Source organism: Leptonychotes weddellii, chromosome 15 (genome assembly GCF_054177405.1).
Source record: "Leptonychotes weddellii isolate Sample4059 chromosome 15, ASM5417740v2, whole genome shotgun sequence".
NCBI lineage: Eukaryota > Metazoa > Chordata > Mammalia > Carnivora > Phocidae > Leptonychotes > Leptonychotes weddellii.
Genome location: NC_138383.1, coordinates 18,741,916 through 18,755,129, shown reverse-complemented (window position 1 = coordinate 18,755,129; position 13,214 = coordinate 18,741,916). Strand labels below are relative to the sequence as shown.

Here is a 13,214-nt window from a genome sequence, read left to right as displayed (position 1 = left end):
AAGATCTGCCACTGCTGGCTTTGAAGATGGAAGGGGCCACGGGCTGAGGAGCATGAGCAGCCTCTAGAAGCTGGAAAAGGCAAGGAAATTATTCTCTCCTAGAGCCTCCATAAAGGATCAGGAACAAATAACTTTCTTAAGAAAATGCTGAGAAAGTATTCCTGAGAAAAAAAAACACATGCCTTTAAACAGATCATGTTTAAACAGCAAACATAAGCCAACACCATGACAAATTTTTAGCTAATGTAATTCCACAAGCGAACACTGAGTACTAAAAATGTCATAAAATGTAGGCTTTGGAAAACCAAAAGGTTTCCAAAGCCTCTTTTCCAAGAAATTTCTTGTTAGCAATCAAACCCTACCTGGCAAACTGAAACAGGAATCTAGTAATCACCTTTAAAAAGGGTCTTATTTAAAACTAACATTTTAACCTATACTCACAATGTCTGAACAATGAAAATGGGAAAATCAGTGGGGCAGAACAAAATAAAACACTGATTTCTAAGTTCTCCAATAATTATTAGGTATTAATAGTTTCCCTTTTCTAGAGAAGAAAGGAAAAGAAGGATGAACTCATTCCTGATCAAGCTTAATGCCAGGTGGAGAGGTCAACAAGGATTTAATGAACTTAATATACTCACACCTACTTAATAATGGATGCTGTTAGAACTGTGACGACAGTTCCTTTTGAAGACTTCATGTGAAGCTCTGGATCCAATGACAAGTGGTAGTTGTGATGGGTCATAACTTAGTAACAGCCTCAATGCACATTTTTATGAGACAAGTAACTCTTCTCAGGCGAGTAAAAAGCAGACTAATGAGATGTTCCTATGGGATTTGATATAAACATTAGAAAGGAAAACATTCTGCCATCTGTGACCCCACCTAGAGCAAAAGCTATATAAGCACTTCAAAGAGGAAATAGCCAAGAAGCTTGGAATTCAGACACAGTCGCGGCTGCTTGAGCTTTCGATCGGGACCACAGACTGAAATAAACCAAAACTGGGTACACACTATGGATACCAAGGACTGTACAACAACAACGATTTCTTGTTCAACGCCACACCAAGGCTGCTCTAGGATTACAAATTTTCGGACCATTTCTTCTAATACCAGCTGCCAACATGGTGGTCTTGAAGCCAACAGCAGCCAACCAACTGGCCATGTTCTGAGGGCTGCCAGACCCACTCCTTGCTTTTACTTCACACCCATCTGCTTAATAAGCAACTTCAATACCTGTCCCCTTTTGGATGACTGCAGCTGGTGCGGTGAAGGCATCAACAGTAACGAGAAAGAGACCATGCAAATCTTGAACGAGCGCCTTGCTAACTACCTGGAGAAGGTGCGGATCTTGGAACAAGAGAATGCTGCACTGGAGTGCAAAATCCAGGAAGAGTGTAACAAAGAGCTCTGTGTTGTATGTCCTGACTACATGTCCTACTACGCTACCATTGAGGAGCTCCAGCAGAAGGTAAGATTCTTAGGAACGTGTATAATCAGGTCGTGTCATGACACTCTCCAACCAATAGCCATTTGCTAAACCTTAATATTTTTAGTTCATCTTATGCTGGAAAAACATATTTTGTAGAAAAAGAAAATCTCTTGAATGAAATTGTCATCTTGAGGCAATATTCAGAGTTTTATACTTACTCATCTTCCAGAGATATATTCTGCTGTGTCACAAGTGTGTCAACATGTGCCAAAATATGTCAACAGCCTATTGCTGCCATTTCTTTAACAAAAACAAGAACACGGGGATCTGAGAAAGAGCGTTTTGTTTTAATAAGTTCCTAAACAGTTCAGGAATTATTTTGTGTTTTATCCATTTTATTACCATCACCACTGTTTCTCCCTTTCGTGCTCATTTCATCATCTCCAAAATATTTCAGTGGTGTCTTCCAACACCGAGCCTAGCTCCTAATCAGAGCAATGTGCTGCTGCTACTGTACATGCTAGAGTTACTCCGTTTTATTTCTTCAACAAGTATTTACCAAACACCACCAGTAACACACCAGACATTACTCTAGGCTCTGGGAAAATATTAGTGAGCTAAAAAGTCCTTGTCCTCATGGCAGTTACATTCCAGAAGAGGCAAATCGAGAGCAGATTTTATATTTTAACAGTAAAACATATACAAGCGTTTTTATTGGAGTGGTTTTTGCTGATTTTTTAGGAAAATAACAAAAACTCGGACTTTCCAAAGCTTCCCAAGCTTCTTAAGTATAGCTATGAAAAGCCTAACTACCCCCCTCCCGCCCCCGTTAATTGCCATACACACAAGCCCTTGGTTTTTAAGAAGGAGATCCTGGTGTTTGTCTCATTTGTGTGTACAATTTCTTAATTCTAGATCTTGTGTACCAAGGCTGAGAATTCCAGACTGGTCTCACAAATTGACAACACCAAACTGGCTGCTGATGACTTGAGAGCCAAGTAAGCCCACCCAGCACTGTCATTCACGACAGAATTCACCCCACTTCTGACTCTACTCACTCCCAAGAAGATTATCCCCAAATCTGCTAAACCTCCTGATCCATACCATACCAGCACTAGCCCAGAAAAAAACCTTCACATTCGATAAACGATAAAGATTAATAACCACTCACATGTGAACAGTACTTGCAGTTTCTAACATATGAACCCATCTGATTACCTGCACAGTAATTCAGGAAAATAGGGAGGGCTAATATATAGTTGCCTTGTTTAAGGCAAGAAAACTGCGGTTTGAGGGGGTTCAGTTACATCCAAAGACATACAACTAGGACAAGACGTAGCTAAAACGTGCATCCGAGTTTTCTAACTCCTAATCCGTTGCTCTTTCCACGTCTACTGCATTGCCTCTAGGGGCAGGGGAAGGAGGATAAATTCCCTTACCTCAAAGAACAGCAATATGGCCTCACGCCGGCAAACTGATTAAGGAATAATAATTACACGGTGATGCTTATCAAGTGGTCTCACCTCTGAAGAGAATAAAACCCACAACAGAAATAGAATAAATGAGAGGCCCAAAGGAAAATGTGGAAGGGAGTTCTGCTTGGCTTGACTTACACCATCTGCATTTTAATGCCTCTCTTTCTATGTCTCATTTTTAAAGGTATGAAGCCGAGGTGTCCATACGCCAGCTGGTGGAGGCAGACGCCAAAGGCCTACAGCAGATCCTGAATGCGCTGACCCTGGCCAAGGCCGACCTGGAGGCACAAGTCAAGTCTCTGAAGGAGGAGCTCCTCTGCCTCAAAAACAACCATGAAGAGGTTAGAGAAAAACCGAGAGAGTCATTGCAAGCTAAGCCTCTAAAAATTGCGGTAATTCCCTTGAGTTGAACTTGGCAAAAGTTGTCTCCAAAAAGTAGATACTACTCTGCTCTTCAGCCCTAACAATTCCTACTGCTCCTACCATTGGCTCCATGTGTTTCAAATCCACCGCCTATAACACAGTATCTGAGGCCTCCATTGCCCTCTCCAGCTTTCCCAGGAGAAGGAAACAACCTTTCTCCTGTCCTCACAGGTTTCGCATCTCTTTGTAGGCATCCCTACACAGACTTCAGCCACTATTGCTGTAAGTCCGACTGGCAAAAGCCCATATTGGGGTCATAGAGACTATGGTCTCTTATTATAAATTCTACCTCTCTGCTGCTTCACCATTACCCATCCCTAGAAATGATCTAAATTCCTTAAGACTCTGCTCTTACTAATTAATTCCTTTTAATGTTCCACATATTTGAACACAGAGTCATATCTGAAATAGCCTGAGGTCATTTTATAGCATCTCAATAGCACCTATAAATCATCTATTCCTTTATTGTGAGCTACATTTCAGATACAATTAAGCTAAATTATTGCTGTTAGACATACAAGAGCACAAGGGTGTCATCTGTTCAAGTGACTTCACATTCTTTTTCTTTCCACAGGAAATCAATTCCTTACAGAGCCAGCTTGGGGACAGACTCAACATTGAAGTGACCGCTGCCCCTTCTGTTGATCTAAACCGGGTTCTACAAGAAATGAGATGTCGGTATGAGTCCATCATGGAGACAAACCACAGAGAAGTGGAACAATGGTTCAACACACAGGTGGGGAGGGTAGAAAAGTCAAAACCAAAAAGTTGACATTGCATTTCCAGGTGCCTGTTAATCAAAGTCACATTTTCCTTCATAATATTCATGATCTTTGTGTTTCAGATGGAGGGGCTGAACCAGCAGGTGGTGACCAGCTCTCAACAGCAGCAGTGCTGCCTGAAGGAGGTCACTGAACTGAAACGCACCGTGAATGCCCTGGAGATTGAACTTCAGGCCCAGCACCGAATGGTACCCAGCAAGCTGACCAAGCCTAACACAGCAGTGATGGCAATAGCCCCTGACACCTGCATGTTGCGATGTTTCCCAAATTGTGTCCTTCAGAAGTTCCTCTGTTTTCTAAAGGGTCTATAGCCAAAAAAAGGCTTGTGGTCAAATAAGCCTGGGAAAAGCTGGAGTAAACATAGGTTCAACAGGGTACCTTCCTGCAGGCCTTTAATAAGCTAATATGCACTGTAGATCTCCAAGAAGGAGATACATGGTATTCAGCATTCCAAACTTATTTGACTCTGGACCCCTTTTTTAAAGAGCATCTCATGGCAATAATGATCCATGGAGTACACTTTGGGAAACACTAAGGGAGCATTTTATTACATGCAAAACATTTTTACAAACTATCAAATTTATAAAATAATTTTATAAAGAAGGTAGCGTAATTAGTAATCCAATTTTTCAATTGAGGCTCAGGGAGCTAAAGTGGTTTTCCCATGCCAAATCCCAGGTGAGTTCCATCTTGCCTATTTTATAGAGATGGAGACACTGAGATCTTGAGGCATTAAGTAACTTGTTAAAAGTCACAGAAGAAATGAGTCCGAGCCAGAATTCAGTTTCCAAAGCTGGAACCACTTCTGCCTCATTGTACTGCCTCTCTGAAGTAGGGAATTACTTAAATGCTCTGATGTGAAGGGTATTTGGAAGATCCTGCCCCAAAGCTGGTTTTGTCACCAGCTAGTCATGTGACCATGGGCAACTCACCTAACCCCTTGAACCTCAGTTTTCCCCTCTCTAAAAATTGGGAAAACCATGCAAATAATAGGTTATTCAAACCTAAAATTCCATTATCTGTAGACTTACAGAATGATGGAGCAGGAAAGAACTTTAATCATCAAAGTTTCAACTCTCGTGTTTTAGATATAAAGGAATGGACTCAGTGAAAGAATTGTTTATGGCTAAATGCTGCTAACTTCTTTTTTAAGATATAAATATTCATAGAATGAGGTACCATGGTAACAGGTTCTTAAAGCCCAGGTGTAAAATAAGTTGGAATATTTTTTTGTCTCACAGGTAGGAGAGTGTGGTAAGATATTATCAGGTGATTAAGAAAGAAGTAAATACTTAAAGGGAGGCAAAAATAAGTAAAGAGGGTAAAGGGAAGCGAGCTTTAGCATAGTTGCTAATTTTGGTTTTGGATTTATTTGGTTGGGAAGTAGTAAGAGGGCTTGGAGATTCATTAGTACCTGTCACAAAGAAACCATTGTTTAAAATGATGCAGTTTACAAGTGACCTAGGCTCCGACGAGTCATCATTATAAACCCTACTTTCCTCCTCCATGGTAGAGAGATTCCCAGGGATGTATCCTGGCGGAGACAGAGGCCCGCTACACAGCCTTACTGTCCCAGATCCAGTGTCTGATTGATAACGTGGAGGTTCAGCTGGCAGAGATCCGGTGTGCCCTGGAAAGACAAAACCAAGAATACGAGATTCTGCTGGATGTCAAGTCTCGGCTAGAGAGTGAGATTGCCACATACCGCAGCCTTCTGGAGAGTTCAGATGTCAAGTAAGTAAAATAAAAAACAGCCTCTACTAGGAAATGTGCTTGCATACATGTAATGCTGCCACTGGCCACAGGGGGCGTGTTCTTTGATCTTCTTGCCAGTGATGGAAACTTGTGGGAGGGAAAGCTGTGCTATTCGGAGACCTACAATTGTAACCTAGTCCAAATTTGAGGTCTTAGCTGAGTTGAGTCAGTTGATCTAAACCGGGTTCTACAAGAAATGAGATGTCGGTATGAGTCCATCATGGAGACAAACCACAGAGAAGTGGAACAATGGTTCAACACACAGGTGGGGAGGGTAGAAAAGTCAAAACCAAAAAGTTGACATTGCATTTCCAGGTGCCTGTTAATCAAAGTCACATTTTGAAGAGCCAGTGTGCCAGGTTAATTCCTTGTATGTTGAGTTTTTTAAAGTACAAGGGGGAAAATGGTTTTCCCAAATATTCAAATATTCCTGGTGACTTATAGATTTTCCCCCAGTGAGATGAACTTTCATGAGATTGAATAGGATGACCCTGTTCCCTTCGGAGGAACATTCTGCTCAGGCTGAAATGCCCATCCCCGTCCAGCCACGTGTCCTTGATGCCAACAACAGCATGTAGATATGTGTGTTTTAGCACCATTTTTAAATTAGAAATTGTAATGCTTTTCAATAAGAAGCCAACCAACTCGTAAGGAACTGACCCAGATAGAGCACAACTCTTTAGAGGAAGCAACTCAGTCCAAAGTAATGCCCAGATGCAGACTCAGTTACAGTTGTTACGGAGACCTTCTTCCCCCAGATAGTCAGTGAACTCTGTTCACAGCATTCTTTTTTTTCTTTTTTCTTTTTTTTAAAGATGTTATTTATTTATTTGACAGAGAGAGACACAGCAAGAGAGGGAACACAAGCAGGGGGAGTGGGAGAGGGAGAAGCAGGCTTCCCGCCGAGCAGGGAGCCCGATGTGGGGCTCGATCCCAGGACCCTGAGACCATGACCTGGGCCGAAGGCAGACGCTTAACGACTGAGCCACCCAGGCGCCCCACAGCATTCTTTTAACTGGCACATTTTAACTGCCACATTATACTAGCACAAGGTTAACCATAGCTAGTCCCTATGAGGAGCTACAATATACTAAAGTGCCTTGAATCATCAAAGAAAGATGATGCTTTCTATAAAGAGTTCTGTTAACTGCTTCCAACTCCAATTCTGTAAAGTTTCATTTAAATATTCCCAGAAGGCATTTTGAAGCTTCTGGATAAAGCACTGAGGACTCTTCCACAGATGGGGTCCAGGCCACCAGTAGTATTGTGACTCACTGATCAGAAAAATATCTGATTAACTTCTTTTCCTCAGATAATAAGCCCCTCAACTTGGCCCTTATCACTGTTGACCCTGTAAGTTTAGTTCCCATTATACCCAGTCTGCAGATGAAGAACTAAAGCTCAGGAGGGTTCATTGACTTATCTGAGGTCACCAGCTGGTAAATGACAGAGCTGGGCTGCACCTGGTCTTCAACTCCTGGCATGGTGTTCTTCCACAATGCAGTGGAAGCTTACATAATGGCAGCTTACATAATCTAACGCTTCTAAACCTAAGATGCTGCCTTCCCATGGATCTGTTCTCATTCTTTTTCTTTGACTAACGATAGAACAAAATGAATGAATAAGCATTTAGGAGTACTTGTTTTGAGTGACACATGTTGAAAAATTACCCACCGCTATTGTTCTCCATCACCATCGTTACCTTCCCTCAATCACAGGTAAAATTCTGTTTTTTTCTAGGTTTCCCTGTAACCTGTGTGCCACCAAATGTGAGCCTTCCAGTAAGGCCTGTGCCATGGAATGCACAGCCCCAGTTCACAGTACATCATCAGCTTCCCGTGGGACACACGACCCCTGCAGTGCCTACAGAGCCCTGCCCCGAATACTGGTTAAAATCTTCACCATCACTCAGGAGATTAAGGATGGCAAAATCATTTCTTCTCATGAGCATGTGCAGCCTTGCTTCATCATCAGAACTGTCAGAGTCTAACATCCCAAGGTGATGAAAATGACCCTCATTCATGAAAGAGAGGTCAATACTTGCTCCTACCAGAAAGGCTTAAAAAGTCCCCAGCCCCTTAAGGTACTTAGTTTCTTACTACCACAGTGGGTCTGCATTGCTAGATAGAATACCTTGTATTCTGATTCTTCCCTAAGTCACCGCCGTCAACATGATAATAAATGACATTTCTCTGGAAGGACATTACCCATTTCTCTGAGAGACAGGCACTGATTTGTAAGTTCCCAGAAAGGTGCCCTACATTACTTAACTCCACAGGTGATAGGCAGGTTTCTCTCCTGTTTACTCAGGTCTTGTTTACTTATATTCCTCACTAGAGCCAGTCAGACAAGTTCTAGGATTGTTTTTGGCCATGGTACATGAGGTGAGAAGCTGCGACCTTCCCTTCTAATATCCTTCCTTGGCTATAGAAAGAAGCCTATATAGGAATAGCATGAATAGGGGAAAAGATCTTTAATGTTTCGTTTCCTTGAATAGTCATGAATCTGACTCCTGTTGAACTCTGCTGTTTGTTATCCATACTCACATACTTTACATTCCCCCAAGCTATTTTTGAAGATGTCGGTGTTCTCCAAAACTTTGTAACCACTGAGCTCTCCAAATATTTTCAACAAGAATCAGGAAGAGTTGGGGGAGTGAATCTAGAGCATTTTGAAGAAATAACATGGATCCTTTCATTAAATGTTTGCTATTTCTCTTTCCACTCTCTAGGGAATGGGAGTTGTTTCTGACTGTTTAACAAGGGACATGGAGCTGGAACTCTCACGCCATAACCCTGTTCCTCCATCTCCCTGGGATTGATGACCATGAAAACATAGCTTAGGTTCCTCCTTCAACCTATCCATCAGAGAGAAATGGACTTGATCCCACAAACTTTGCAGAAAAGTAATCATTGAGTAATTGCTGCTTGCAAGCACAAGACAGTCTCAAGTGAGAAGATACCATGTATGTACTGGCCATTATCAGAGCTTCTCACAGGGTCACAGAGGGTTTCAGTCAATCCCTACAAAGTTATTTGACATTTCCAGAAGTCTTAGTAAATAATTACAAATCAAATACAGAATGTGGAGTCAAAAGACCTTAAGTCCTAAACTAGTCTCTTGGGACCCTGGGCAAAACATTTAGCTTTCATCTAATTTAATTTCCTTATTTGTTAAATGAGGACCATGGCTACTTGACAGGTTTGTTGTGCAGATCAAATGAAATTGTTAATGTCATGCTACTTGGTACACTGAAGAGCATGATGCAAATGTTATTTTTACATAAGCTTTGCTTTTAACTACAGCCCTAGACTTAACTGTGTTATTATCTCCTGTCAAAATTCTTTCCCCATAAATGTAGTCATCCACTCATGATTTGGGGAGTTTTAATAGTGCTCGGCTTTGAGGGGTGAAAAAAGAACAGAACAAGATCTTCCTGTCATCAAGCCTGCAATTCTATTCAGTAAAACGTTTCTGAAGTCTTAGGGTCTATATCAGATATCAGTTGATGGCTGGTGCCCACAGCAAAGACAAAAGCATCATTTAACTCACAGCTCAGCAGTCACTCCCTCCAGACAAGTAGCAACTTATACTGAGCAAATGGAATACAGAACTCCCAGAATGATCTCTTTCCTATCAATAACTTCCTTCCCATCTGAATACCCAGATTACCCCTGGTAGCACTTCACAACATACCATCTCAGACTGAAGGATGGAAATGTGAGAAGAGCAGGGGGCTTGCACTCAGAAGCCCTAGGAGAGAGTCTCATCCCAGTCTATGTGTATGACCTTGAGTAAAAGGGACATAACAATGTAGGTCCTGACGCACTGGAGGGATTAAATGGAATAATAATAGTAAAAGGCTGTATAAGGCCAGACAGAAGAGAGGTTTTGTCCCCTAATTGGAAACCAGGCATTTGTCATTTCACAAACTTCTTCCTTTGTGTCTGGTTCAGTGATAGTCCCCAGTGGACCAGATATGTACTATCAACACTACCTGGGAAACCAATTGGTGAGAGGCCAGAGTAGCACAGTCTGCTCTGAGTTTTTATTCCAACAGGATTCAGGGTTTAGGAACCTTGCTGGACTCAGGCTAATCTTGGGCTGATATGGCAATGCCATTCCTAATTTCTCCCCAAAATAGGCTCTCTTCTTCCCACTCCAAGCAAAGTATTCCATGTGCCAAACTTACCCTCGTACATACTAGGCTGAATTATAGATATTTGAAACCAAAAAGACTATGAATCCCAGTCCTATAAGGCAGTTATAACACCAGGTTCCTTTCTATGGAAATCTATAAAGTCCTAGTAAGACATTGACTCCAAGGAGCAAGATGGCCTTTTGTTTGTTAGAGCCTGTCTCAGAGAAGGAAAGAGTATCAAAACCCATTTGGTGGTCTGTAATTATATTTCTAAACAAGGGAGGTTTAGGGATATATTTTCTCTAGATTTCATCTTTTTTCATGTTGACTCCCCCTTAATATGACAGCTGGTTTAAACACTTCCAAATGCAGGGGTAACCATGCTTCTCTCTTCCCCTTTGCCTCTCAACCATTAACTGTCCCCCAATCCCTATAAATGGCTCATAACCTCTCCATCCTCATTCTCTAGGATCAATTCCACCAATTTCTGCTTAGAAGGAGTGGCCTGAAAATTTTTCCTCAAGAGTTCAGTCGGTGGTAACCCTTACATTACTTGCCACCAGGATTTCTCTAGTTGACTCAGAAACCACTTATATCCAAATCCCCTGAGGAGCCTATAAAATTCAGATGCTTGGGCCGTACCCTAGACCTCCTGCATTAGCATCTCCAGGTGTGGGACCTGGGCATCCAAATTTAACAAAATTCTCACCCGAAGCATGTGTGCTGAATTATAAAAGCCACTGCTTGCTAAATGACAAATGCCTTTTGGTTTAAAGATCTGAATGACTTCCTGCCTTAGGGAATTATCTTTTAAGTTCTGACACTAGCTTGATAGATGACCACACTTGCAGACAATTCCTTCTCTACATATCTATCCACCTGTTTATGAGGTAGGGTTAAAAAAAAGCTAATAAGTAACTCATTTAATAACTAATTCATTTAATCCTTTCTACCACGAAGGAGTTACCCTTAATAGTCCCACTTAATAGATAAAAGAACTAATGGATAGAGCAGTTCAATGACTATCACACAATATTGTGTGAATACTGAGTACTGTGTGACTATCGCCCAGTGTCACGCAATAATAAGATTGAATGTTAAGTACTTGATTTCCTTAAGAAGGTTAAAATAGCACCGGATACATTCTATAATCGATCTCCAAGAATGGAAACAATTCACAGTAGCAAGAGATTATTTTTTCAACTCTTCAAAGAACTATTCTCTAGCCTGCTTGTCACTGCTTCTAGTGAGAGACCATCTAAGGAGTCTACGATATCAGCATTGGTCATTCTTTTTGTCCATAAATTCATAGACTAAGTGAGTTTTATTTTTTAACCTTACATTATTGTGATAAGAATGCTTAACATGAGATCTACTCTTTAACAGATTTTTAAGTGAACAATACAGTATTGTTAGCTATAGAGCACAATGTTGTCCAGCAGATCTCTAGAACTTATTTTATACCCTTTGATTAGCAACTCTCCCTTTACCCTCCCCCCAAGCAACCTCCTTCCGTGGCAACCACCTTTCTATTCTTTGCTTCTATGAGTTTGACTATTTTAGATATATCTCATGTCTCATATAAGTGGAATCATATCATATCTCATATAAATGGAATCATGCATTATTTGTTTTTCTGTGACTGATTCATTTCACTGGTATAATGTCCTCAAGGTTCATTCATGTTGTCACATACCACAAGATGTCCTTCTTCTTAAATGCTGAATGATATTCCATTACATGTGTATGTGTGTGTGCGCACATATATGTATACATACATATGTACATACATGTATATCTCGTGTTCTTTTTTATCCATTTATCATCAAACAATCCATTTAGATTGTTTCCACCTCTTGGCTATTGTGAATAATGCCTCAATGAACATGGGAGTACTAATATTTCTTTGAAAATTAGAAAGATTTTTGATGGCATCTAATGGCCTTTTTCATATCACAGGTGGAGAAACTGGGGTCCAAAGAGAAAGGGGACTGGTCTATGATGACACAGTCAGTGAAAGAATCCAGTGCTCTTTCTTCTACTTCTCATTCCCCACCACATCTGGAGTAGACAGTGCTGGAACTGGGTGTGATGGAAAAAAACCTTGGACCAGCAGGCAGTGACCTTCCTTTCTAGTTCTTAGGAGCATCATTTGACTTCTCTGCTCTTGGACCCAGAGATTTTTCTGATCTAATATCTTCAGCTTCTCTTACAATCCCTGATGTTACTCACCTTATTTTGTCTTGCCTGCTGCATCTGTAAATAGGAAATAACACCAGAAATAATATCCTCCAATTCCTTCTCTCTCTGATGTCTTTTTTAAAAAGGCAATTAGATGCTATTGATAAGATATTTAAGTTCTTTAGAAGCTAATGATGGCATGTTCTTCTTATTAATTCCCATAATTTCCATTTACCAAACGATGGAGAAAAGTATCTTACTCATTGCCTGAGTAGGTCTATCCTAATTCTGTCCATTTTGACTTAAAATGCAAGTTCTGATAAAAAAAATTTTTTTAAAGCAAGTGCCCTCTCCAAATAAGGAGGAGGGAGAAAAAGATTAAAATTCAGGAGAAACGGAAAGTGTCCCAGAAGAGAAGAGAAGAGCACCATCCACGCTAGGAAGAATTTGTAGGCTGAGGCAACCAGCATCCATGACACAATGCCATGTTTAATATCAATGCAAGCAAGCCTGGAATGCACTGTTTCAACACTGTAATCAAATGTCTTTATAGGAAATGAATCCTTTGGCTGGTTGGCTAGCTGGAAACATCTGGTGTGTTCATGAATGATTCACAAGCTTCATGGGAAAAACCCACGCACCCAGTTCAAATGCGAACAACCAACCCTATTTGGCAACATTGGAAAGGTTTATGTAGTCAAATGATCATTTCAGGTTGAGCATTATATTTGGAGGGTTTTCTTAGATGATGCTTTTAAGCCACAGGCTACCACTTATATGCACATAAGAAAATATGTAATATGCCGATGTTTCTAAATATTCCAGTTAAGTTGTCACCAGTAGCAAAGTTTCTGAACATGTTTTCTTGCTGTTCCCATCCCTCCCCTCCCCTCTCTTCTCCCTCTCTCTCTCTTTACTCCCTCTATGTCTGGAACAACATAAGAATCAGGGTGGACGATGTTTATAGCAGCAATGTCCACAATAGCCAAACTGTGGAAAGACCCAAGATGTCCATCGACAGATGA

At 41.0% G+C, this 13,214-nt stretch overlaps 1 protein-coding gene across 1 annotated transcript; it reads left to right on the top strand.

The window, feature by feature from the left end:
- The first annotated feature begins 1,015 nt into the window (after positions 1-1,015).
- On the top strand, positions 1,016-7,857 carry KRT39 (keratin 39). Its single transcript, XM_006745153.2, has 7 exons — positions 1,016-1,471; positions 2,348-2,430; positions 3,092-3,248; positions 3,905-4,066; positions 4,175-4,300; positions 5,626-5,846; positions 7,608-7,857. The coding sequence occupies exons 1-7, from the start codon at positions 1,016-1,018 to the stop codon at positions 7,855-7,857; spliced, it is 1,455 nt and encodes a 484-aa protein (XP_006745216.2).
- The last annotated feature ends 5,357 nt before the right edge of the window (positions 7,858-13,214 follow it).

Bases quoted from the DNA above. Each gene is read 5' to 3' on its own strand.
- KRT39 (XM_006745153.2), top strand. From the start codon at position 1,016: ATGGATACCAAGGACTGTACAACAACAACGATTTCTTGTTCAACGCCA. The intron at 4,301-5,625 runs GTACCCAGCAAG...CCTCCATGGTAG, and splicing joins TTCAGGCCCAGCACCGAATG to AGAGATTCCCAGGGATGTAT. The intron at 5,847-7,607 runs GTAAGTAAAATA...GTTTTTTTCTAG, and splicing joins CTGGAGAGTTCAGATGTCAA to GTTTCCCTGTAACCTGTGTG.